Source organism: Lutra lutra, chromosome 3 (genome assembly GCF_902655055.1).
Source record: "Lutra lutra chromosome 3, mLutLut1.2, whole genome shotgun sequence".
NCBI classification, from domain to species: domain Eukaryota; kingdom Metazoa; phylum Chordata; class Mammalia; order Carnivora; family Mustelidae; genus Lutra; species Lutra lutra.
The window spans coordinates 187,920,414-187,946,864 of NC_062280.1; the positions used below are offsets into that span (position 1 = coordinate 187,920,414).

The 26,451-nt window shown below is 40.4% G+C and overlaps 1 protein-coding gene across 1 annotated transcript in view; it reads left to right on the forward strand.

Moving 5' to 3' along the window:
- RAP2A (RAP2A, member of RAS oncogene family) overlaps positions 1-25,623 on the forward strand; it is a 35,793-nt gene extending 10,170 nt beyond the window's left edge. Inside the window, exon 2 of the mRNA XM_047720268.1 lies at positions 21,741-25,623. Coding sequence (XP_047576224.1) covers positions 21,741-21,978 — 238 coding nt within the window. The 3' untranslated portion in view covers positions 21,979-25,623. The remainder of the gene's footprint in view (positions 1-21,740) is intronic.
- The last annotated feature ends 828 nt before the right edge of the window (positions 25,624-26,451 follow it).

Below are 26,451 nucleotides of genomic sequence, written 5' to 3' on the forward strand. Positions count from 1 at the left end.
TATCCAGTTTTTCCAGTACTATTCACTGAAGAGACTGTCCTTTCCCCATTGTATAGTCTTGGCTTTGTTGTTGTGAATTAGTTGACCATGTATGCATAAATGTATTTCTGGGTGTTCTCGTCTGTTCCATTGATCTGTGTGTCTGTTTTTATGTCCGTGCCTTCCATTTTGGTTGCTGTAGCTTCGTAATATAGTTTGAAATCAGGAAGTGTGATGCCTCCACCTTGGTTCTCCTTTCTGTGTTGCTTTGGCTATTCAGCATCTTTTGTGGTTCCACACAAATTCCAGATTCGTTCTATTTCTGTGAAAAATGCCATTGGAATTTTGATAGGGATTGCACTGAATCTGTAGATTGCTTTGAGTGGTACGGGTATTTTAAGAGTATTCTTCCAATCCAGAAGCACAGAATATCTTCCCACTTAGTTGTGTCTTCTTTAATTTCTTTCATCCATATCTTACAATTTTTTAAATTGTTATTTCTGTCAAAAAACCAAGATAATTGAAAAAATTAGCCCATCTCTCTACTATGTATTCCCTTAGCAGTGGCTTTCACGTTTTCTTAATCGTGGCCCTCAGTAAGAATTAAATTTTATGTTGCGACACAGTACACACAGCCTAAATACAAGTTTCATGAAATAATAAACTTGTTATGTTGCTACTATATTTTCTATTTTATTCTTTTTATTTTATTTCATTGTTTTTAAACATTCCTCTTAATCCACTCAATTGATCTCATCACACACAATTTGAAAACTGCTATCCTAGAACATTTGTACTCTAAGAAAAACAAATAGAACTATCTCTGTAATTGTCGGAAACAACATTTATCTTTTCTTCCTGCCTTTCCAGTTTCCAACAACCCTATGTAAATGCTACAAAAATGAAATGCTTCCTAACATGAGTTAGTCAATCCTCTCTCCATTATAGAGAAATATAACATTTAGTCACTAAACAAAAAGACACGTAAAGTCAATCTTTTGAAGAAGCATTTATTTCTGTTGGTTGTGCATATTAGAAATATGGGAACCTATTTCTCAAAATGAATTTTATTCATTCTGATAAGGCAGGAGAGCTCCTGCCTTGTGATAACCTAAAACAGGAAGAGAGGTAGTAGGAGTCAGCCTGGGATGTGGGCTTATTACAGGATTAGCCATCACTAAATTATTAGAGCTTTGCTGCATCTGTCCAGGATGACATTGACTCAGCTCTGCCTTTGACAGTAGAAATAGATGAAGATAGTCTTAATTATATATATCTTAATATCACTTAGTAGAAGTACCCAAGAGAAAGATCATAAACCTTTACTTAAAACATTGAGGAGTATTTCTCATTCTTTTCTAGGAGGAATCCTTAAAAATTAATAATTCAGATGTGGAAATACTACATCATATTAATAATTCAGTACATATTAGTATTTTATTCTTTATCTAGTATCTTTACAGCTTTCTGTCAGTGAACTCTTGGAGTGTTTTTCTGTGTTCTGGGATGGAGAATTTTGTTGTTTTAGTCTAAGTTCTAAATACAGCCACTGTTAGGTTTCCAGTGAGTGTAACAAATACTGCATATATGATAATTGCTCTAATTTAGTATTTTATGCGCATACTGATCTTATTATGAAGACTGTAAGTGTTAATCTGGTTAAAGCTAAGTCACAGTACTTAGTAGTCACATGATTTGGGGCAAGTTAATGTTATCTGCACCTCAACTTCCTCATCCGTAATATGGGTGTAATGCTGAGGGGGTAATGATGTACTGTTTCTTTATGTAGTAACCTTAAAATATCCATAGTAAAGTTTCCCCCAAAATTATGCACCTAGGAATGCAACTCCAGCATTTATCTGACTTTATAAAACAGAATAGTACCACATGATTTCTTTTATATCATTTTATTCTTTTTTTTTTAATGTTTATTTATTTGATAGAGATCACAAGGAGGCAGAGAGGCAGGCAGAGAGAGAGAGAGGAGGAAGCAGGCTCCCTGCCGAGAAGAGAGCCCGATGCGGGGCTCGATCCCAGGACCCTGGGATCATGACCTGAGCCGAAGGCAGAGGCTTTAACCCACTGAGCCATCCAGGTGCCCCTGATTTCTTAAGAACTAGATTCAGTTGCCTTACCATATCTAGATAAGCTAGCCAATCTGGTAGTGTTTTTCCATTTTTTTCCACTGCTTTCTCATCTGTGTCTGAAGCTCCTAGTACAGTATGTTACAGAAATTATAGCTAGACCCTGAGTGTTTTGTCTTTGCCTTCCACTAGAGACTATGTTAGCTATAAATGGTGACAGTATGTTTTTGTGACTCACAAAGAATTGTGATAGTTTTTAGTACATGTATTTTAAGTGTGAGGAATACTTTATAAAAAGTGATGAGACATATAGTATTTGTTAAATACCACGTCTTTAAGTTCATAATGATAATAGACCTTTTTATAAATACCAAAAACTATACATGGGGTGAAGATAATTTTAACGCTCTCTGGCCAGTTTAGATAGATAAATAGAAAGAAAGAAAGAAAGAAAGAAAGAAGGAAGGAAGACAGGTAGAAAAATGGCTAGTATAGAGAGAGAAATATGTTGACAGATTTTAAATAAATTGATTTCAGAAGTTTTATCTCTGTATAAAAGTCATCACTGTCAACATTAAATGCTGTGGTTTAACCCACTTTTTTTGCATAACATTGCTCTGGGTGTTAATGCGAAATCAGTACAAGATAGTATCTATCCTTCTGGAATGCCAAAATGTTCTGTAATTGAATATATATTTGACAGTGTTGAGTGAATTGTATATAGAGAGGGGAGCAAAATGCATTAAGTTTCAAAATATTTTTCCACCAGAAAACATTGCTTTTACTAGGCCACCTTTTTGAAGGACTTTTTCATGCACTGTAACTCGTAGAAATTAAAAATTTATAAGAGTAATGCCAACAATTTTGTATTCACTTTGTTATGTTTAGTCGATCCTCCCTGGAAATGAAATCTTAGTTTCTGTTTGTATTTGGTTATAGAATGGTTTGAGCAGAATTATTATTTTAGAAAGCTTTAGAAAAGTAAGCTGATTTCTGGAAAATTGAGGAAAAAAACAGTAGAATAGCTAGTCCTCAGAGAAGATAGCTGGGAGCTTAACTAAAGATAGAAGTTGATAATCAAGGATAGTCTAATGTAGATTAAGAAATGAAAAATAAGCTTTTTGTTATTGTTTTAGTATTTAGCAAAATAAATATCCAGATATAGTATAAATAAAATTATACTGTCCAAAATATCATTCCCCCCCACCCAAATGATCCATATACCCTCAAGACCATCCTTTATCTGCTTTTGAACCAACATTTCAAACAAACTTTGGCCCCCGGTGATGGTACAGTGGGGGGTTGGATGCCCACAGTAGGACAAGGAGTTAAATACATTGATGTACTGTCATAAAAGCTGCCTGGAAATTCAGATAACTTTCCTTAGTTTATTTTGAAGAGCAAGAGATGAGAAAAGAGTCTCTCCATGGTAAATTCAGTTCGTGCGTACTGACGAATATGATACGACACAGAACTTTTTGTTCAGTGGTCTTGCATAGAGGGGCAGTAATGTTCTTGCTCTCAAATGGCCATGAGCCAGTTTCAGCGTGCTGATTCCTTAGTGAGGAAGGATCTACACAGAGCGTCCATCTCAGTGGCTGGGCGGGAGGGACCCTCCAGCATGGTGTGGGCTCAGCGGGGACAGTGCTGTGGCCACCAGCAGCAGTTACCCTGGGGGAAGCAGCCGGTGTGGCCTGTTCCCATCCGCACCTAACAAGTCAGCACCCTGATTTTGGTAGGCTGCCTCCCAGAGGTCCAGGCACTGGAAAGGCTGCTCTTGGTGACAGTGTTTATTCCTAAGGCCATCCCGAACAGATCGTCGGGTTTCATTGAAAGAAACACTTGGAGATGGAGGGAAGAAAGGATCGTTTGGGGGAATGAGATTTGGTCCAGGACTCTCATCAGCACACCCTATTAAAATAATAAATCTGGAAGCTTTTCTTTTTGGCCATACTGATTGGCTCCGAACAATCTCCTCTGTCTGTTCCTTTGATTAAATATCACTGCTTTGATCTCATCCCTTTTCTCCCATGGTGACCTCGTGTCTCTCTTTACCTGGGACAGTTCATGCCTGTTGCCATGGCACATTTTTTAGCAGTGCCCATTTCTATCTCAGAAGTCTCTCTGGGCAATAGATTCTGCAGTCATTCTAGATTCTTACCTCAAATTCCCTGTTTTTAGAATCCATCACCATTTAAATCCCATTTTTACATATGTTTTTGTGATATCTAGTCTACATAGAGTTTCTTTGACCAGCGTCCTTTTGTATTCCATTTGTTGATGGGGATCAACAAATCCTGGTAAACTGGAACTTTTATTCAGTTTTTAAAGATGACATCACTTTCTCTGAACACGCTGGGTTAAAGATGGCTACAGTCTTAGCTCCACTCCCATCAGGAGGAGGCTCTGCCCGCCCGCTCCCCGAGTCTGGGCTGGCCCGTGACTACTTTGATCAACCGAGGATGGCAGGGTGATGCGAAGCAAGTTTTGGGCCCAATCACTGAGAGGACTAATAAGAACCTTCCACCATGGTCTTTTGGAGCCCTGAGCTGCCGTGAAAAAAGTCCAGCTACCATGCTGGAGAACCCATGAAGAGGGCTGAGACCACAATGGAGAGTAGCCAGCCCACCAGCCTTCCAGGCCTGTGGTAGGATACCCCCCAGAGGTACATGCGTTGGAAAAGCTTTGACCCTCCGCTCAGCCCAGCCCTAACTGAACACCACTGAGCCCAATCAGTGCCACATGGAGCAGAATTGCCCAGCTGAGCTCTGCCTAAGTTCCTGACCCATACCATCATGAAATACAGTTAAATGGGGGGTGCCTGGGTGGCTCTGTCGGTTGAGCATCTGCCTTCGGCTCAGGTCATGATCCCAGGGTCCTGAGATTGAGCCCTGCGTGGGGCTCCCTGCTCAGCGCAGTCTGCTTCTCCCTCTCCTGCTCCCCCTGCTTGTGCTCGCGTGCTCTCTCTCTCCCTGTCGAATAAATAAAAGCTTAAAAAAAGAAAAGAAAAATCGTAAAATGGTTATGTTAAGCCATTGGGGTAGTTTTTTATGCAGCAGAAGTTACCTGAAACAGCAAAACATTTTTAGGTACACTGGTTACTTTAGACGTTATTTTGATAAAAGAGTACTGTTGATCCTTTGGATTTCTCTGTGAAGATCTTTAAAAAATATTTATTAAAGATACATGATAAGTGAATGAGTTGATGTATCTTAACTCTTAAAAGGTGGCCAATTGACGTGAGCACCTGCCACCTGTCCTCACATTTATCTGCCCTGTGTCGTTTTACTGTTCCCACCCACACATAATTAACTTTGAAGATCACATTTGATTTTATTGAGAATATGACATAGTGGGGGCTCCCGGGTGGCACAGTCGGTTAAGTGTCTGACTCTTGGTGTCGGCTCAGGTCCTGATCTCAGCGTTGTGAGATCGAGCCTTGAGCCAGGTTCCACAGTGGGAGTGGAGCCTGCTTGAATGCTCTCTCTCCCTCTCTGCCCCTGCCCCCCAACCAACCCCCTCCAAAAAAAAGAAAAGAATATAACATATTAAAGTTTAGTTTCAGCAGAAAAGCTAAGTATATTTGACATAGACTGCCATCTAATTTAACAAAAAAGTTTCCTTCTCTGCGTGCGTTTGGTGGTAGACTGCTTCGATCTTGGTATCAGGCACCTGGCACACAGAAAGTTTGTTGAATTAATGAATACAGGTCTGTTCAGGTCATTCTATTTTGCATTTTGGCCATTTTCCCCCCAAATATCTGGAGATACCCCCTCCCCCCATACCACGAATCAGATTAAGCATTTCAGTATCTAATAATACAAGGTATGATAAAGAATAAAAAATAAAATATTCTGGATAGTGTTCATCCAAAAATGCTTTTCTCACACTGGTGACCAGGGATATCGTTTCTGTGACGTTTCCACTGTGGTCTGCATGCACAGACTGTCATATCTGAAGATCTTCAGTTCATGTACTTGTCTGTTTTGTATGTCTGTAAAGATCGATTCCAGCCCTGGCAATAAAGCTTCACATGTATAAAACATTCCTATCCCTTGTTTCCTGAGGGCCCAGATCTAACTTCAGAGGTCGCACAGCTGGTATAAAACAGAAACCAGACTTTATCCCAGAGCTCAGAGCTCCTAGCTCTATCCGAAGTTTTGTTTTGTATTGTTTTCTGTTTTCTTTCATTCTCTCACTAGGGCTTCCGAGCCATGGCTCATATCTAATGACTTAGCAGTGTTTGGAGTGAGAGGATGACTGGAATAGGAGAAGATACTTCTGCTTGGAGAAGATGGACAATTGCCAGCCTCTGATACTAGAAGGAATTGTATCTCTCCTGTTTTTTTCTAGAATCGAACAGTCTTCCATAGATGGTTAGATATAGTCGTCCTGGACAGGCGAACAGGAGTGCGAGATAGAGGAGATGAGATTCTGTGGAACATTTTTTGTACATTTTTACAGATCTCTCACCACAATTAAGATTCCAGAACTGACTTAACTAACAGATGGTTTGAGCGAGCTTAGAAAAGAATGATTAGCATTTCCATAGTGTTTTACAGTATCCATAATACTTTAATGGCTAATTCATGGAAACTGCCTAGCAGTGTCTGGCACCCCCTAAGCCTTGTACAGATGCCAGCTATCGTTCGTAAAATCACCACCATTGTGTTCCCCAACATAATATCTGAGTATCCTTAATGTTTCTGTGTCACAAATAAGGAGCCTCCAGCTCAGAAAGGTCACCTGACATCCAAGGGAGCAGACCTGGGCTTTTTCTAGGTCCGCTAAACCCCAATGCAGTTCTGTCTCCCTTTGCCAGGGGGCAAACTGTGGTTGACCTTGACTCTTAACCTAGGGATAAGCTCTGTCTAGTCATTGCAGAGCCAACACCTCTTTTTCTGATGGAGCGGTTCAGGGAAATGGGGAGAAAACTGTGTGCAGTGTTTTAAGATAATTATTGTGGAAGTGGCCTAAAGGTTAGAATACAGAGGTGAGAAACTGGAGGTGGGATCAGCTAGGAGACTGGTGCGTAGTCCAGGCGTGAGTTATTGTCGAAATGGGAGGGTTTCTGTAGCAGGAATGAAAATGAAGGGACCAGTTTTCTCATCTCCAGTAATCCTTGCTCTCCCCATCCTCTGTACACCCCATAGTCGACCCGTTCCAGCCCCTCATCCCAAACCTGACTACTGTTGAAGACTTGGAACCTTTTTGCTTAACCAGCCATTCTGCCTTGCTGGCTCCCACAGAGCTTACAACGGTTTGTAATTTCTTTAACTGCAGGTTTGAATCAGTGTCTGATGTGTTCTCCCCCCGAGGTCTTTGTGACTGGAGAGAAGAAATCCTAACTCTATTGGTCTGATAGCCCAAGCTTTCTAGACATCTGATGTGTTGGACTTGGGGGTTAGCTTTTTCTTTCGGTTTTAGTGGGTGCTGTTTGTATTGTGATTTGGAAAGTAAGAAATATTTTGCTATCCTACTACAACAGTAGAACAATCTCCCAGGATAAATACTTTTCCTTCATCATTTAAAACTTTAATCATCATTTAAAACCTCATTTAAAACTTTCCTTGAAAGTTTTAGCTCTTCGGAGCTTTGGTGCGTCTTTAGATCTTCTTTATTCAAAAGTAGCTTTGAAACAGTACGTGTAATTGAACTTCAACTCTGTACCAGAGACGTGAGTTGTCATTCATAAACATTTTTGCCAAAAGTTCTGAAAGGAAGAGGTGCCAAGAAGACGTATTCTATCATTTAACCTGGTATAAATGTATGTAACAGTTCAGAAAACTTGATATTCTCTAGCAGTTGACTCAGTGTAGTCTCTTCAAGTACAATAGTCAGACCTGTTTTTAAATGCACAGATTTCAGGTTGCAACTCTGACTAAAGGTGAAACGCACGTTTTATGTCTGAACATGTTTGTTCCTTTGACAGATGAAAGCTGTATGTTCTTCATATATGCATCCAAGCTTGAATTTTCCCCGCAATTTAAATAATGTAGGAAGTCCCGTATTTTGCTAACAGATTTTAAAAATGATATATTTTGATTCGGTGACTGAACATATATTAAAATACATATTGAAATTTAGTTACACATTAAAATATCAAATATAAACCAATCACTGCTTTCATCTACCTTACTTGGGGTATCTTGAATGTTGTGCTTTAAAAAAAAAAAACAAAACAGAATCAATTGGTTGAGTCAGGTAATTTTTTTTTTTAAGATTTTATTTATTTATTAGAGAGAGAAAGCAAGCACAAACGGGGAGAGACAGAGGGAGAGGAAGAAGCAGGCGCTCCACTGAGCAGAGAGCTGGATGCCGGACTCGAACCCAGTACCCTGGGATCGTGACCTGAGCTGAAGGCAGACACCCAACCAACTGAGCCACCCAGGTGTCCCTAGTCAGATAATTTTTTGCATTTGGTTTTTAAGTGACAAGATTTTAGGCTTCTGTCATAAACATTCCTTTACAAATAACACATTACTGGGGTAGAAAATCTCCATTTCTAAGAAATTAAAAAAAAATGTGTAGTCATCCCTGTATTTTTTCTTTTTAATAGAGTTATTTGAAGTGCTGTGGTTATCTTGATAAGCCTGAAAAGAGCTGTGGTCAGATGGATCCAATTTATAGATCTGAGAGTGAAGAAAATGTTCAAAATTACCATTTTTTATTTCCAATGACATGTACTTCAGTATTAGTATTCCTTTCACTTTCAGTCTTTAGCCAATTCTGAATATAAATTAAACAGCATAGAACTTGGACAAAAATTTAAAATTGATTAACGCGTTCAGCTGAGTAATGAACTTAACTGATTGGCTGACTCAGGTGCTTATGTGCCTTAAACCCCGAAGCTAACACACACGCTTGCTCAGTCTGCCTTGAAGGTTATCTTCTGTTCCTCTTTTAATGCAGAAATCATTTGGATAATTATCTGATTTATTGATTTTTTTTTTTCCCAGTCTCAATTTACTTTTTTTATGGAGGTAACACCTCTAGGCAGTAGCATGCATCCATCTCGGGCGTCCAGCGGGACGAATTCCTGGAGGAAGGTGCAGGACAGACATTTGCAGCAACACAGCAGTTTCCCTCGTGCTCCGTCCCTGTCACTTCTGTGCTCAGACCAACAGCTTAGCTGTGTCTAGTCCCGAGCTGCCGGCTTCTGTCCTTCGGCGTCCTGTGAGATCCACTCATGTTGATTAGAACAGTAGTTAATCCCTCCCTGAGCTGCGGTCATCCCCTTGTAGGTATCCACCCTCGTTTCATTCTCTCTCCCGAGTATGATTTGGGTAGTCCCCAGACGGGGGCTGTTATGGTCAATGACACTGTGAACATTCTAGCCCGTCTCTTTGGCTGCATACATGGACACTTTTGGTGTATACCTAGGAGTGGAATTCTTGGGTTGTACATGCATACGTTCAGCAGTAGTAACCACTGCCCAGTGGGTTTCCAAAGTAGCTGTACCAATTTCCTCTTCCACGGATCCTGGCAGTCTTTAATTTTAGCTAATCTGGTAAGATTCTGGTGGTACCTCATTGTGGTTTTAGTTTTGTTTCCCTGCTGTGTAATGGTGATGAACGCCTTTTCATGCATTTACTGACCATTTGGCTGTCCTCTTATTTTTTTTTTCTCCCTCTCCTTCTGCCTCTCCCCCTGCTTGTGCTTGCTCTCTCTCTAATAAATAAATAAAATCTTAAAAAAAAAAATTACCTGACTAAACCAATTGATTCTTCTTTTTTTTTTTAAAGCGCAATATTCAAACTTCAAGGTATAAGCACTTAAACCTACAAGTGCTTTGTCCATTTACAAATTGTATTGTTGTTTTCTTTTGTAGAAATTCTTTATACATTCTTGATAGAAGTCCTTTGTTAGATACATGTATTGCAAATACCTTTTCCCAATTTTTGGCTTACCTTTTCACTTGCTTAATAGTTTCTTTTGATGACCATCAATTCTTAATTTTTTTTTTTTTTAAGATTTTATTTATTGGGACGCCTGGGTGGCTCAGTTCATTAAGCGGCTGCCTTCAGCTCGGGTCATGATCCCAGCGGCCTGGGATGGAGTCCCACATCAGGCTCTTTGCTCGGCAGAGAGCCTGCTTCTCCTTCTGCCTCTGCCTGCCACTCTGTCTGCCTGTGCTCATTCGCTCTCTCTGACAAATAAATAAATAAAAATCTTAAAAAAAAAAAAAAGATTTTATTTATTTACTTGGCTGACAGACCACAAGCAGGCGGAGAGGCAGGCAGTGAGAGAGAAGAGGAAGCAGGCTCCCCTCGGAACAGAGAGCCCGATGCGGGACTTGATCCCCAGGACCCCGGGATCATGACCTGAGCCGAAGGCAGAGGCTTTAACCCACTGAGCCACCCAGGCGCCCCATCAATTCTTAATTTTAATGAAGTCCAGTTCATTAACCTTTCCTTTTATGGTTCTTTTTTGTGTCCCATTTAATATAGTTTTCTAAGACTCTTGAAGACTTTATTAAAGTAATAATTTAGAAAGAGCTAAACAATGTACATTTATATTGTTGCATAATTTTCATTCACAAACTTTCCAAAATAAAGTGTCCCAAGTGTTTGATAAAAGTTGAAAGCTAAAATATCATTCTCTTTTTAGTAATAGTAATTTGAGAGTATATTGGAAGATCTGAGAAGGTAAAATTTGACTGGCAGATGATTTTTATCTTACACAGTAAAAGAAAAGTTTGTATGTGGAGACAACATAAGTCTTTAAGGAGACTCACATTTATAGTCAGTAAATGATAGGTGGAAATCCAGAATAACGTCAAGGTAAACATGAAGTGAATAACCTGGGTAGAATTTTTTAAAAATAAAAATTTTATAGGAAAAAGAAGTAGCCGAAAGTCATCATTTTGTAAACTCGGAGCTAAGAGGAGATGGTCTTTAATGTTTATTAAGAACTCTACAATAAACCAAAATCTTCTTAGTAAGAAGTAGTGATTTGATAACCAAGATCATTTTAAACATGGTCACAGGGAAAGTGTATTAGAAACAGGGTAATAGAAGCCATTTGGTAGTTCCGTTTGGGGTCTTACCATTCTTAGTCATGAGATTAAAACTATACTTATAAAAATACCTATGAATCATTTCTGAATTCTCTCTCTCTCTCTCTCTCTCTCTCTTTTTTTTTTTTTTTTGGTCAAAACTACTGTCTTTCAACTGGTTTGTTAGTGTGTTTTGTTGGTACAAACTCCAAATATATTTTATATCTTAAGTTCTTTTCACTGTCATTGCCATCATCCCAGTTCAAGTCCTTGTTTGTCTCATGCCTAGAACACTGCAGGTGTGTCCTGTCATCCTGCTACTCTTGTGCCCCCAAAACCCATTCTCTGTATTTCGGCCACACCGATCCCTGCACACATATGCCTTGTAACTTCCTGCGGAAAAGCCTTCAGTGGTTTTATCCTGTTCTTCGAAGAGTGGCCATCAGTCCTTTTTTATCCCTCATGCTCTTCCCTCTTGCCCTTTATGATGTAACCATACCAGCCTCCTGTTTGTTCCTAAATAAGCCTGCTTCTTTCCTACTGCCTATATTTTTACATTCTCTTCTGTCTAAAATGTTTAATTCCTGGTTTTCCCCATGGTTCATTCCAAATCTTCAAGCTTGTGCTTAGATTTTTCTTCCCGGATAGGCCTTCTTTGATCACCCCATGGAATTAATTTTGGCCTGCCCAAGTTACTACATAATAATCAGGGTTGGTTTTCTTTGTAACAGCCATCACCATCTTTAGTTATGTTGTCTGTCTGTTCATGGTGTTTCCTCCAACTTGAATTTAAATTTCAGGGACCTCATTTGTCTCCCATGCCCCAGTCCCTCACACAATGCCTCGTGGATACTCAAGAGAGAGATTAATGAAAATCTGTGCATCCCAAATTCTTAATGATATGAAGTATAAATAAGAATTCAGACAAATGAGCTAATTTGTTACCAAAGTAAGGGAAGATTTTTATTAAAAGAGATGAAATTTGACCTGAGCTTTGAATGGTAGTTAGAATCTGATTGGTGGGAACTGATGAACTCCAAAATTCTGCACCTGAAACTAGTATTACACTGTATGTTAACTAACTGGAATTTAAATAAAAAGTTGAAAAAATTAAAAGATAATTAAAATAATAACAATTTGGTGGGGGCCACTATAGTCAAATGACCGCCATGACCAAGGAAACAATTTGGAGCAGAAGATTCTCTCTGGAAAGTTGTGGGAAGTAAGGTTGAATTAGATATAAAGGGCAGGAGTTTGCTAGCTGAAGAACTAAACAGAGGGTTTAGGTATGATATAGTTAACAGTGGAAAGCTAGTGTCAGCCCTTGAAGAGGGGCTATGATTTTTCTCTGACCTGCTTTAACTGTATCCCACAAATTTTGGTGTGTTATATTTTCATTTTCTTCCTAGTTTTCCTTATGATGTCTTCTTTGACCCATGGGTTATTTAGAAGTGGATGGTTCAGTTTCCAAATATTTGTAGATTTTCTAATATCTTTCCGTTACTGATTTTTAATTTCATTCTCTTACAGTCTGAGAACATATTTTGCATCCTTTCCATTCTTTGATATTTGTTATGGTTTTTGTAGCCCGAATATAGTCTATCCATCCAAGTGAATGTTCCCCACACTTTGGGAAGAATGTATTTCACTTTTGTTGAGTGGAATATTCTATAAACATTAATTAGATAAAGTTGGCTAGTAACCTTTTGCTCTGCCACACGGTACTCAAAGCTGTGGCCATCTTCCTGGCAAAGTGGGCAGAGAGAAAAGAGAAGGAAAAACAGAGATTTCCCATATAACCTCAGACCCCACACATGCATAGCCTCCCCCTTTTTCAACAACCCTCACCAGAGTGGTACATTTGTTACAGTTGATAAACCTACGTTGATACATCATAATCAGAGTTTACTCTTACCTTCAAGTCTACTCTTGGTGTTGTACATTCTGTGGAGTCAGATGCTTAGTAACTTGCATCCATCATTGTGGTATCCTACAGAGTATTTTCACTGCCCTAAAAATACTGTGTCCCACCTATTTGTCCCTTCCCTCCCCTATCCCAATTCCTGGCAACCACTGATCTTTTAACTGTCTCCATAGTTTCGCATTTTCCAGAATGTCATATAGGTGAAATCATACAGTATGTAGCCCTTTCACATTGGTTTCTTTCACTTAGTAATGTGCATTTAGGATTCCTCCCTGTCTTTTCACGGCTTGATAGCTCATTTCTTTTTAATGCTGAATGAAATTCCATTTTCTGGATAGACCACAGTTTATCCGTTCACCTACCAAAGGACACCTTGTTTGCTTCCAGGTTTCAGCAGTTAGGAGTAAAGTTGCTGCAGACATCCACCTGCAGGTTTTTGTGTGACGTAAGTTTTCAATTCCTTTGGTAAACACTAAGGATTGCTGGATTGTATGATAAGAGTATGTGTCGTTTTGTAGGAAACCACCAGAGTGGTTTTAACAGCTCACATTCTCACCAGGAGTGAATGAGAGTTCCTGTTGCTTCACGTCCTCACCCGCATATTTGGTGGCGGCAATGTTCTGGATTTGGGCCACTCTCTTAGCTGTGTGGTGGTATTCATTGTTCTGATTTGCATCTCCCTGATGACAGATGATGGTGGAACATCTTTTTATACGCTCATCTGCCATCTGAGTATCTTCTTTGATGAGGTGTCTGTTAAGGTCTTAGGCTCCTTTTTTTATTGGGTTGTTTCCTTTTGTTGAGTTTCAAGACTTTTTTGTATATATTTTGGGTTATAATCCCTTATCAGATGTGTCTTTATCAGATATAAAAATATTTTCTCCTTCAAATGGCTTTTTAATACATTTAAAATGCCTGAGTTGCCTTGTCATGATCGGTTGGTCCCTCACAAACTATTAGGAATCCATTCTTCTGATACAGTGTCAGCTCTTGATTTCCTGGAAAGCAGATTATCTTCATTCACCTTGGTATGGAGTATCCCCGATAGCTTTGGATATCTTTTTACTCTCCTTGCTTCATTTTTTTATCACATTTACACATTTCTCTCGGTTCTTCTTCAGCATGCATTCTGAAACCAAGAGAAAGTCAGAGAGGAGGATTGTGGTTTCCTTTCATTATTCAAACTAAATTACCAGAAATGCCCTTTTAAGATGAAATATTGAGTCACTTCAGAACAAGTCAGTCTAGAGGAAGAGAGCAGCCTTACTTAGCTCATGTTTTCCATCCTTACGAGAAGTGTTGATGTTTCATGCTCGCAAGATGTGGTAGGAGCCATCACCTCCTAGCCAAAAACAATCCTTTTTCTTCAGGACTGCCATAGTACTTTATAGAAAGATTAAAAATATCAACCCCAAAGGCGGGGAAATAGGCACTCTTAATTTAAGCCCTATTAAGCACTGACAACCCCAAAATTTGGGGATGTCAGCTAAGACTGTGTATGTGTACACAACAGTCTGATGTGCTAACTTAGAAATAGGATTTTTGTGGTTCAAAGATTATGCCATACACACATGTAAACACACATATATACCGTTGAGACGGAAATCACACTTCTCGGTGTAGTTCATCAAATGGCTGTTTGTGTTAGTTAAAAATAAAAATGGGGCATGGGAGCCCTTCGTATGTACTAATAATAGGGAAGGAATAATTAAATTATAATACAGCTGTAGTATAGAACCTATAAAATGTAATACTTCTTAGTCCTTAATAAAATGTGTATCATTTATTGAAGTAGAAATTTTCATGATATCAGTGAACAGTGAAGCTACCGAATATACTTTGTATAATTGCCTTTTACTAGAATTTATATCTATGTTTATATAGATTCATATAGGAAGATAGTCTGGAAGGCTGTTGACCAAAATAGATTGTTTTCATGGAGATGAGACTAAAAATGTTTTTCATTTTCCTCTTTACCTATTTAAATATTGCTAGAGATTTTTGTCATTATGTATTACAGTTCACCCTTGAACAACACAGGTTTGAACCGTATGGGTCCACTTACATGCAGATTTTTTTCAATACAGTGTAGTTCTATAAATGCATTTTCTTTTTTATGATTTCCTTAACATTTTCTTTTCTCTGGCTTACTCTATTGTAAGGATACGGCATATAATACATATACAAGATACGTGTTAAACAACCGTTTATGTCCTCGGTACGGCTTCCAGTCAACAGTAGGCTAACTCATAGCTTTGGAAGAGCTAGAAGTTCTATGCGGTCAGCAGCCCACTTCCCGCATTGTTCAGGGTCAACGGTGCTTACTGAATCTGACCAGGGAGAGGGGAAAGAAAAGCTATTTTCATTTGGAGAAAAGAAAAGATTTCTATATTCAAAAGGGTAAAAGAACTAGAACCTCTCAGAAGGGCCAAGATGGTAGAAATGACGGCTCATGAGATCGGGATAAAGTTTTTAACATTGACTTTTTAACACTAACGTTTCACAGAGCTGACAGAAAGGACAGAACAGGTTGTTTGAGATGGGAGTTCCGCATCACTAATGATGTTCAAATATAACCATTTGGTGGGGTTGTCATGGAAGTGATCGGAGCATCGAGTGGTTTGACATTTTGCCTTGAGACTTGCTCAATAGATGAGATTTTTAACACGGGTAGAAGGTTGAATAAGGGGACCTATAAAAATCTTTCTGATGTTCATTCCTGAATAAAGAGAGAATTATGCTTTAACCTGCTTGTGAAAAAGTGACTTAAGAAGAAAGCATGATAAAATTCACGTGAAACATGACCTTCTTTGACTATGCTACAATACAGCACCCTGCGAAGACAGTTAAAGGGGCTGACACGAGTGCTTTCTGTCTGCAGCTTCTCACTGGTGAATCAGTGAAGGGAAGGAGGAATTGATTCTGGACTTGCCACAGTGGGAGACCGTCAACTGTACAAGCATGATATTATTTGGGGTCACGAAGCAGCAGATCAGGCCAGTGATTTCGCAACCCTGCTGAACCTCACCATTAGTCTTCAGAGCTTACACATATAGATACATATTTTTAATAGGCTCTTTGCGGGTCCTGACCCCATGGATTCAGATTCAGTAGCTCTGGAGTACAGCCTGGGGATCAGTATTTGTTCATTCTCAAGTACTTTTGGTGATTGGCCAAGTTTCGACACAACCACAAATTAGAGGTACATACACACATACACACATATCAGGGCAGTTACCAAATCCCAAAAAAAGGAGAAAACATAAGGACCATTGGAAGGTATCAGATGTTTCAAACTGTCTACAGACTTGCCTCCCTGAGAAGCCTGTCCACAGCTAGGTGCTGCCAGGGCCTGTGTTTCCAGTGTTCCCTTCAGTGCATCAAGCTGACCTGCTTAAAAGAACCAGTTTTACTTATCAGTACGTTACGTAATCCTGCTCGTGAGTACGAGAAGTGGTATGAAAAGGCATGTTGGTAAAACGTGTTGTGCTCATAAAGAAGATGTCAAGGAAGATCTGCTCGAGTTGAAGAGAAAGCAGCTGATGTTTAAGACGTGGACAAGGAGCTTATCCTCATGACCAGGTTAACAGCAACACGGCCACTGAATATTTGTTGGAATTGTGCATCTTTGGTTTCACTCCCAAATGATGTTAGTTGGGGTGGGGGGGGATCGAAGGTGACCTGTAGGACTGTTAACAAATCTAGAACATAGAACGAAGGGAACTGCCATCACCTGCTATCTACCACCACCTCGGCTTCCTAAATAATAGAGTTGACCCTGTCGTAAATGTCCCATTTGTCTTCCAAGGCCACTTCTGCCACCCAGGTTCCCAAGTTCTCTTTAGCCTCCAGTGAGCTAGTTCCCTGCAGTAGAGGGTTGCTTCCATACTGGAATGCTCTTTCCCAGCAGCCACTAGGCAAACTCCCGACTCCCATCATGTCTTCGCTCCCACCTTCCTGAGGCTTACCCTGATCATCTAATTTCAAATTGCACCTGTGACCCAGTCCCCACTCGGACCTACATTTTCCTTCCTCCAGTGTCCTTCACCTCTTTCAGGAATTATTTACTGTGTTTATTGTCATATGTCTGTCTTCTCGGCTAGATTGTCATCACTGTGAGGGCAAAGATCTTTGTTCTGCTCATTCGATGTATCTTAAGTGTCTTGAACAGCATCTGGCACGTAGTAGGCTCTTATCAAATAATTGTGTGCTAAGCAGATGCATCAGTATATGATGCCTTGATTGTTTCTCGCTAGTTCTTGGCTTTCAGTAGGGCCTTCCACAGTCCCACAGCTCAGACTGTCCCACATCTGAGGTCCCGAGTCCCAGCTCACTGGCCAGAGTCGCTCCACTGGTAGAGTTGGAAGCCTCTACTGCTTGATCTTGTCCCCAACAAGATCTGAGGTTTCCCCTACATTTCGGCCTTAGTCCTGCTGTGCATTTCACATCCCTTGTAGAGATCGGCCTGTCGGGGTCATGGTGAGAAGAGTGCTGAGCTCTCCGCAATCGCTGGGTAAATGACGTGTGGTGATTATGGGAGTGGCCCACTAAGTTCTGATTTTTAGCTCAAGAGCCCCTTAGAAATGACCTAGTCCAGCTCACGTTATGGTTCAAGAAACTGGAGAACCATGGGATGAAGTTAATTTTCTAAACTCACAGAGCTAGTTGGAAGCAGTTCTGGGACTGAGTCCTGGCCTGGCGTCATTTCCTGGTGTTTTAGGACACTGTTTGGCACCAGCTGGTGGGGACGGTTTCCCCACGTCCTCCTCTACTCCGTCAACGCAAGGCTCTGCTGCTTTCCCTTTGCCTTCTCACCTGCCTGCCTTCACGCAGATCCAGCTTTCTCTAAATCTCACCCCACATGTGGGACCCATTCTCCCATCCCAACCCAAAGACTCATGTTCCCTTCCCCTCTGGATACCCGTATTTGGAGAAGGCTCTCCTGCTTTGCCTGTCCCTGGTTACCCTCATGCTCGGCATGGGGTCCAGAGACGGGGAAGGCTGGTGGCAGGTGGCTGCTTCCATCTGTGACTCCGGGTCAGTCTATTCTGCCCGTGTGTACCCAGGAGCTCCTCATGCCCATCAGCTTCTCTTGTTCCGACCCCAGGAGAAGCAGGGGGAGGAGGGGAGAGAAGCGCCGCCCTGCAGGGGTGGAGTACTCTCATGTTTCAAGGGTGTCTCGTGAGCTTCACAGCAGCCCTTGCGGTGAGTAGGAATAGATACTCTTTCTCCGTCTTTACTGACAAGGGAAATGCAGGTGAGGAGAGTGAATGGTTTCCCCAGTCTCGCAGTCTCCGCAGCAGGGCTGGAAGCTGAGCCTCCAAATCCTGCTTTAGAATCTTTTCTCCGGTGTCATATTTTCATGTTAACAGAAAGAGACAAAAATTTCTCACCGTCTGCTCTTCTGGAATGTACATAATACCTTTCCCCGAAGACCTTATTTAGTCTTTGAAAGTCTTCTGAGGATATCAGTCTGGATCTCTCTAGCATTTTTAGCGTGTTGGCTCTTTATAAAAAATTAATTAAAAAAAAAAAAGAAAAAAGAAAAGACCACTGACTATTCAAACAGCGGTATGATGGACAGGCTCCCTGATACTAAGTTGTCATCTTCATGTGATAGTCATCAGATGTTGTTACATAGGGACCTATGTTCGCAGTGTTCTGGTTTACCTTTGAAGAATCTGTTGGGAACATTAAGATTCTTGATTCAAACTGTGTATCATACAACTGTTAATGATTTGGTATTTTTACGAATTTTGAAAACCCACGTATTTGTGGGGGTTGTGTGTGTGTGTGTGTGTTTAATATTTCATTTATTTATTTGACAGAAGGAGATCACAAGTAGGCAGAGAGGCAGGCAGAGAGAGAGGGGAAGCGGGCTCCCCTCCGAGCAGAGAGCTCGATGCGGGGCTCGATCCCAGGACCCTGGGATTATGACCTGAGCCGAAGGCAGAGACCCTAACCCACTGAGCCACCCAGGTGCCCCTATTTGTGGTTTTTTTTAAATGAGTGTAAGAAATGCGTCTTTACAAATAAAACATGATATATTACTGTATTTAAACTAAAAAATATTCTCTTAAATATGTATTGCTTACCTCATAACAGAAAGGGATGTCTTCTCACTCTCCGTTTTGTTAAGTCTTGTAAACAGAGGTTGAAATTAACTTTTAACCTAATTAAATTCAACTAATACATTAACCAAATTGTGTTAATATTTATGTTAACCTCACTGCCAAACCAAGTGTTGTCAAACATACTGTGGCATCTATACTCCTGAGATAAATGAAACGCAGTTACATCTTTGCAAGTCAAATAGGGGAGTGACATTGTCCTGCTAGGACTGGCGCTGGGAGCTCCTGCCAGGCTTCTCCGCACAGCGGGTCGGGAGGGCTTGTGTGCAGAGTGGCCATGGGGTCTGCAACGCGGCTCCCTCTTGCTGCCATTTGTCCTTCCTAGGGCCACAGGCTATGCAGAGATGTTTGTAGGTAAGAGTCCTGGAAGGTGCGAAAGGATCTTGTGTCCTGTTTTCAGAACCACTCTGTAGGACGACGTCACAGTCGATGCCCCGTAAATTCATACAAAGTCCCTGATAGAAATGGGAATTGTCCAAATCCATTTCCTGCAGAAATGATACCCAAGCTCTAGATTAACTGTCAATACTGTTATCCCCACACGTTTCAGTTGTTTTTATGTTCCAGATTGCCACGTGGCACGCTGCCTGGAGCGTGCCCTCTTGTTGAAACCGCTCTCCATTCCATCTAGTGCCCAGAAGAAAGTGAGCCTTTGTCGGGAATATAGTTTACTTTACAAGTTAGAGTGAGGGGAGAAACCCGTTTGAGCAGGATGGTAGAGTTGTGCAAGTATTCTCACTAATTGTAACCACCGGCCCTCAATCAGTTTCCTGAATGATAAAAAAATAAATAAAACTCTGAGTCTCAAGCACCTGACGGTTTTCCAGCCGATTTGCTGTGTCCAGTCACGTTTGTTATCACTGGTGTGCAATTTTGCAGTTTGCTTCCTTTATAAATTAGAGATGCACCCTGCTTAGGGGAGAGTACACACACACACACACTAGCACACATTGATTTACACTGTGAAATCACAAGAAGCTTGTAAAGTGGTGTTTAAAGTAAAAACGATAGCCTTATGAAAATATATTAGCAACATTTCTTACAACAAATGTAAACAAAAATAGTAAATAAACATGCAGCGTAGCACCATGTATTTTTAAACGGGGAGTGAGCATCGAAAAGAGAATCATCTTTAGGTACCAATATGATGTAGGGCCTTTCTTCTTGCTTAACCTTTCATATCGTTTCTTATCTTTATTATAGTCGATCCTTTTCATGTCGTAACTCACAGTCATCTTATGTTAGTCTGTCTGGCTCTATAACAAAAGTACCATAGACTGTGTGGCTTAAAGAACAGGAATTCATTTCTTAGGGTTCTGGAGGCCGGAAGTCCAAGACCAAGCCTCTGGCAGATTCCAGGTCCAATGAGGGTCCGCGTCCCTAGTTCATAAACTCATCTTTGTGCTGTGTCTTCACACAGCAGTAGGAACAAAGGAGTACTCTCCTATCTCTTCTAGGTACAAAAGGGCAGGAGTCCCATTCATGACCTCATCACCTCCCAAAGGCCCGAACTTTTTTTTTTTAATAATTTTCTATTTTTTTATTAACATATAATGTATTATTGCCCCAGGGGTACAGGTCTGTGAATCGCCAGGTTTACACACTTCACAGCACTCACCATAGCACACACCCTCCCCAGTGTCCATAACCCCACCACCCTCTCCCGACCCCCCTCCCCCAGCAACCCTCAGTTTGTTTTGTGACCTTAAGAGTCTTGTATGGTTTGTCTCCCTCCCGATCCCATCTTGTTTCATTTATTCTTTTCCTACCCTTCAAGCCCCCCATGTTGCCTCTCAACTTCCTCATATCAGGGAGATCATATGATAGTTGTCTTTCTCTGATTGACTTATTTCACTCAGCATAATACCCTCTAGTTCCATCCACGTCAGGCCTGAACTCTTAAATCAGTCCAGGGGGGCTTAGGTTTCTACATCTGACAGGGAGGAAGGTGACACAAACCTCCTGTCTATGACCCACCCATTCTGTTCAGGAAGGAAAAGAAGAGACAACATCAAATAAAGCTCTTGGTTGAGAGGTTTAATCCTTATCAGGCTGAAAAGGATTTTCATGATGATCTTTCAACTGGCCAGTCTATGACAGTTTTATAAAGGCATAGAGTAGAGTTTTATTTGATAGTTTCTCTCCTAATGATTTCTCCTATCTTTTTTCACATTCAGGACCTATTTGCGCATGACCAGTATGTCTATGGACCAGAGTAAACGGCTGACCATTATGAATTGTTTGTTTACTCAGTAGAGCTATTACCTCATCAACTGAGTTTTGAGTAAGCTTCTCTTAGAATGAAAAAAATTAAAATTAATCCACCTAACAGGACTTATTCTGAGATTCTGAGAATAATTTTCCAAATATATCTGGAAAGGTAAATTGATTTTAAAAGATGTATAATTGATGAATTAACCTCATTTTCAGAAAACCCATTTACGATCCACTTCTGCTTCTGAATGCCCTCAGGTAGATGTCAAGCCAAGTGAAGCAAATAATTTTTCACTCAATGAAAGGGAATAATGTGTAGTAGAATAGAACGACAAAAGAGAAAATGTGGTTTGGCCGCTGAACTTCCTGCTAACTTCCACATGTCGTGTGTGTCGTTTACTGTCTTGCAGGTATGAGAAAGTGCCAGTCATCTTGGTGGGGAACAAGGTGGACCTGGAAAGTGAGAGAGAAGTGTCCTCTAATGAAGGCAGAGCCCTTGCGGAAGAGTGGGGCTGCCCCTTTATGGAGACTTCCGCCAAGAGCAAAACAATGGTAGATGAACTCTTCGCAGAAATCGTGAGGCAGATGAACTATGCGGCACAGCCTGACAAAGACGACCCGTGCTGTTCTGCATGTAACATACAATAGCATTCGAACACGGCTGTCCTGGACAGGACACACAGGTGACACCGCCACCACAGGTGACACACACTTCATCTGCCTGACTGTGGAGCACGTAGGATGTGTGGTGTGAATCCACAGTGAAACAGCCCCCCCTATTCAGCATCGAGCAGTGATTGTCAGTTGATATCTCTTGAGTAACATTTGGGTTCAGGAACTCCGGTCTTCACCACAGTCCTCCGTCTCCTGTGTGCACCTGCAACTTTAAGGCATAGCCGATCGATCTACAGGGTGATCGCCTCCAGAAGCCGTGATGGCATTGTCGCTGGGTTGACAGAAGCAACTATCGTATAAATTAAAAGTAACCATGAGAGAGAAACCGGAAGAATCCCTATGACCGCTTACAGTTAAAATATTTTGTCTTCTTAAAAAAAAAAATTTAAAGGAGAAATATTTTCCTAGGAGAGTACTGAATTTCAGGACTGGAGATAGTGCTTCTAACCAATGTATCCCGTCAAGTAAGATAACAACAGCTGGCCTACTGACAGCATTACAGGGAGCGAATCTTCCCTCAGCTGACATATTCCCGTTTCTCAAAATTGATGCTTAATTGTAGATGTTATCCTAATTTGTGACGCAGAACTAACCCGCGCATCAGTCCTTGACAGAGCAGAAGTCAGAATAGGTCGTGTAGAAGAACAGAGTCTGGCTTTAGAATGTGTAAAAACCACCTGCTTGGCCGCAGAAGATGGAGGCTCTCAAGAGGGTTTGATCCCCATTAAAACCCTGAGCCCACCCTCTGTTCCCGAAGCAGGGGTGGTCTTAATCACTTTACTGAACAAGAAGGAAGCAACTGTCACGGGAAGATTGCCTAGCCTTACTCGCAAGATGTGTTCTGGTGATGAACTAGTACCATCGCGTAAGGAAAATGAAGCCATGTTGCATCCACACGTTCCCATTTGCGGAAACCTCACAGGACAGTATAAATATCTTGCATTTTTACATTCGTCAGAGCAGCAAATTCCTTCTTGCCTTTAAGGGCTATGGTTGTGGTGTGATTCTTGGCTAACCTGCTTTCAAAATCAAGTTTCCTGTAGCAGAGCTTTACTGCAGGCACCTAAAAATTGAATAACCATGTGAAATAATTTGGGTTTAAAAGTAGAACATAAATTATAGGGTGGAAGGCAAGGGACCCAAAAAAAAAAAAAAAAAACCACCCATAAAAAAACCTTTTATCTTTAATTTTCCTGGGGAATTATATAAAGATTTTCTTAACAACAGTTTTGCCCTGATTACTGAAGTGGCCAATAAAGCTGGAGTAAGTATTTTGTTTTGAAAAGGTGCTCCGAGCCTCGGTTTTCATAGCCCTGAAGTAGTTATCATTTGCATGACTAATGGCACAGGAAAAACCTATTCCTAAGTTTTTACAATCAAGCATAGAAGGGTTTTCAACCAATTTCAGAGTTGTAAATGCTGAAGAGCGTATCTTGAGCTTAATCCTCTGGAGAGAAATTTGGCCTTCGGAACTGCACTGTCACTGAGCCTGCGATCCACGTCCTTGCCTCACGTTCTGTTGGCTTCACACACTTGTGCAAGTAACCTCTGGTCTTATGTGTGTACCTGAGCGAAGAGTGTGTGTTTGTGTGTGCATGTGTGTTTACTGTTCCTAAGAATTTGGCACAAGTCAGAGATAATTGCCTATACTCGGACTCCGTACTGCAGGATATAGTGTATCACAAGCATTTTTTTTCCTTTTAAATTATTTGTGTGGGTTTTTTTTTTTTTTTACACATTATGGAAATCATTGCTGGCCCCCAAGTGTTTGGTAAACTGGCATTGAGTTTAGAGGATGGCAGAAAGGTAGATAGTACTTTTCACAGATGAGAAAACAGATTCGTGGATACAACCAGGCCGTGATCATGAAAGATGCTTTGAATTGTGAATATTTCCATTCTTCAGCATAGTGTTTTCTTACAACCCCCAACGGGGAAGCACCTCGTTTACAGGACAGAAAGTTCCAACCTGTTTTCTTGGAACCAAGCTCTGTATGTCACAGTTGATTCAACTCAAAACATTTAGAGAAATCCGAGATTCAAGAAGTATGATTTGTCCACAGAAATAGAAATATTTGCTAGTGAATCTGCTGAGATTTGAAGCCTCTAACTTCTCAGAATGATTTTTTTTTAGAATTCCATATTTAACAGCAATTTATGACAACTAAGATTACGTATTAAAAACATCTAAAGGACTACAGTTTTACATTACGGATTACTATGCAGACAAGAAAAAGAAGTTAATATGAAAGGAATGTCAAAAACTTAAAGTGGAAAAGATTATCTAACCCTTCGGATTTTCGTTCGGAAGTGTTTGTGTCAGACAAGAAGGCGGGCTTTTACTGTATAGACGTTGCAAAGAACCGGTCTGGCTGCCTGATCAGTGTTTCTACACAGCCCTCCGTGCTTAGTGACAGAGCCTCAAAGATCCTCAGAAACATGGGAACCCTCTTGTGCTCTTCCTGTTGGTGTTTCATTGGGTAGGAATATACCTGGGTTTGAAGGAATGTGTTTGTGGAGATGTTACTAACAAGCTGAAGAACAGGAGGGTCAAGTGACATGACGTCACAGTGGCTACAGAGAAAAGTCGGTGACCTTGCGTCGCTGTTGGTTTTATGCCCTGATCAGACGAGCAACTAGTTACGTGAACGTTTTTCTAACATGCCTTAAAAAATGTTATGGTTTGATCCAAAGACCCACTTTTTCTTTAGCTGTTTGTGATAAGCTTTTCTTCTGTTTTCATTTTGTCTTGTTTCACTTCCGACAAAGGCAGCGTTTTTTAGAAGTTTTTTTTTTTTCCTTTTATGATGCATCTTTTTTTGGGGTGGGGGGTGTTTTTTAAGCTGTGATAGTGATGGTAACTGATGCCTTTTCCTTTCGTTCCATTTACACCAAACAAGCCAGCATTGATCAAAAGCATTATATAAAATCTTCCTTAAACTATTGAAAGGTGCTTCGATGATTTTCTCCTTTGGTTTTTAGAGGTAGAACTTAACTTTTGACTAAGCGCTTAGGAGTTGCCATCACTTTTCTGTGGTAAAACTACTGATACTTGCTTTTCTTTATAAGGAAATATTGCCTAAGGATGTCTGCCGTTTTCAGGAGTTTTCCAGTGGGAATGTTGTCAGCGTATGTCTGAATGTGAAAAGTGCGTATTGTTTGTTGCTGTTGGGTGTTCTGTTTTTTATTTGTTCTTCTCACTAGTCTTGTGTTCGCACTGTTAAGCTTTACTTGTCTCCTTTGCCAATCAAATGTTAAAGACTGTGGGGGTCTTTTTCTTTCTTTCTTTTTTTTTTTTTTTTAAATTAACGTGTCATTGTGCATCTATTAAATCTTGATCAGGGTTTCAAGAATGACTGCAGTGGGTTTTGGAAACAGACTTATCATTATTGATTTGGGGTTTCCCAGAGATATAGTTCACAGTTAATTGTTGAGCTCTAATACAACTGACCATTTAAAATTGAACAACAGTTTATTGTTTTGTAACAATGTCAGTTGTTAAACCTTGACATTTCGATTAAAACATGAATTGTAGTTATAACTCAATGCAAATTCAACAGTTGTATTTGGAGTTAAATTATTTTAACAAATAAATTTATTTAATGAAACTTCCTCTGGACTTGTGTGATTCGGTTTGATTTTGTACATGTTCATGAGGGAAATGTGTTCAGAATGTAAGGAAACAACCCAAAATTGCCATAGAACAAATTTAATACTCTTGATACAGAAATATTCACGCTGAATTAAATCAAGAATGCAACAGATAAAAAGGGAGGCTAACTGATCATGTTAATGCCCCTTAAAAATAACACAAGAGAAACTTTAAAATCAGAAATTACCAATATAACCTTCTCTCCATAACCACTGTTTTATAGTTTTTATGATAGTTGGCTAATTTGAAGCCTCCGTGCTAATGTGAACAGAATTGTTCTAGATAATTAACATTAATTAGCCGTTGCCCTGTGGTCCTGCTAGTATCACTAGACTGTATCAGTCCAGTGATGGGTCTGGACTGTCTTTTTGTTGAGGTCGGGAGGATCTTAAGGTGCCAGAAGCTGGAGGTTGCTCCCTGTGGGGCTGGAGGGCCTGTCTGTTCTATATGGGGCCCTGTGAATGTTGGCAGATGCTGTTAATTATGGACAGCCTTCAGCTGCTCTGATAAGGAGCCCATTCATTCCGTAAGCCAATTTAAACTATGCCTTTTGGTTAGGTCGCCTTCAAACTCTGTTGAAATCCTCTGGCAACATTCCACCAGTTTAGAGCCTTCATTGTTTTAGACTATCAGAATAATTTGAATGAATATAACAGGGGCACTGTAGACAGAATCTCAAATATTTAAAGGAAAATGTGCCTATGCTTTGGTATGATAAATACATGCTGGTTCGCTTCATAATCTCATTTGAAGCATTTGTAAAGTATTTAAACCTATTGCATTCTAATTTCAACT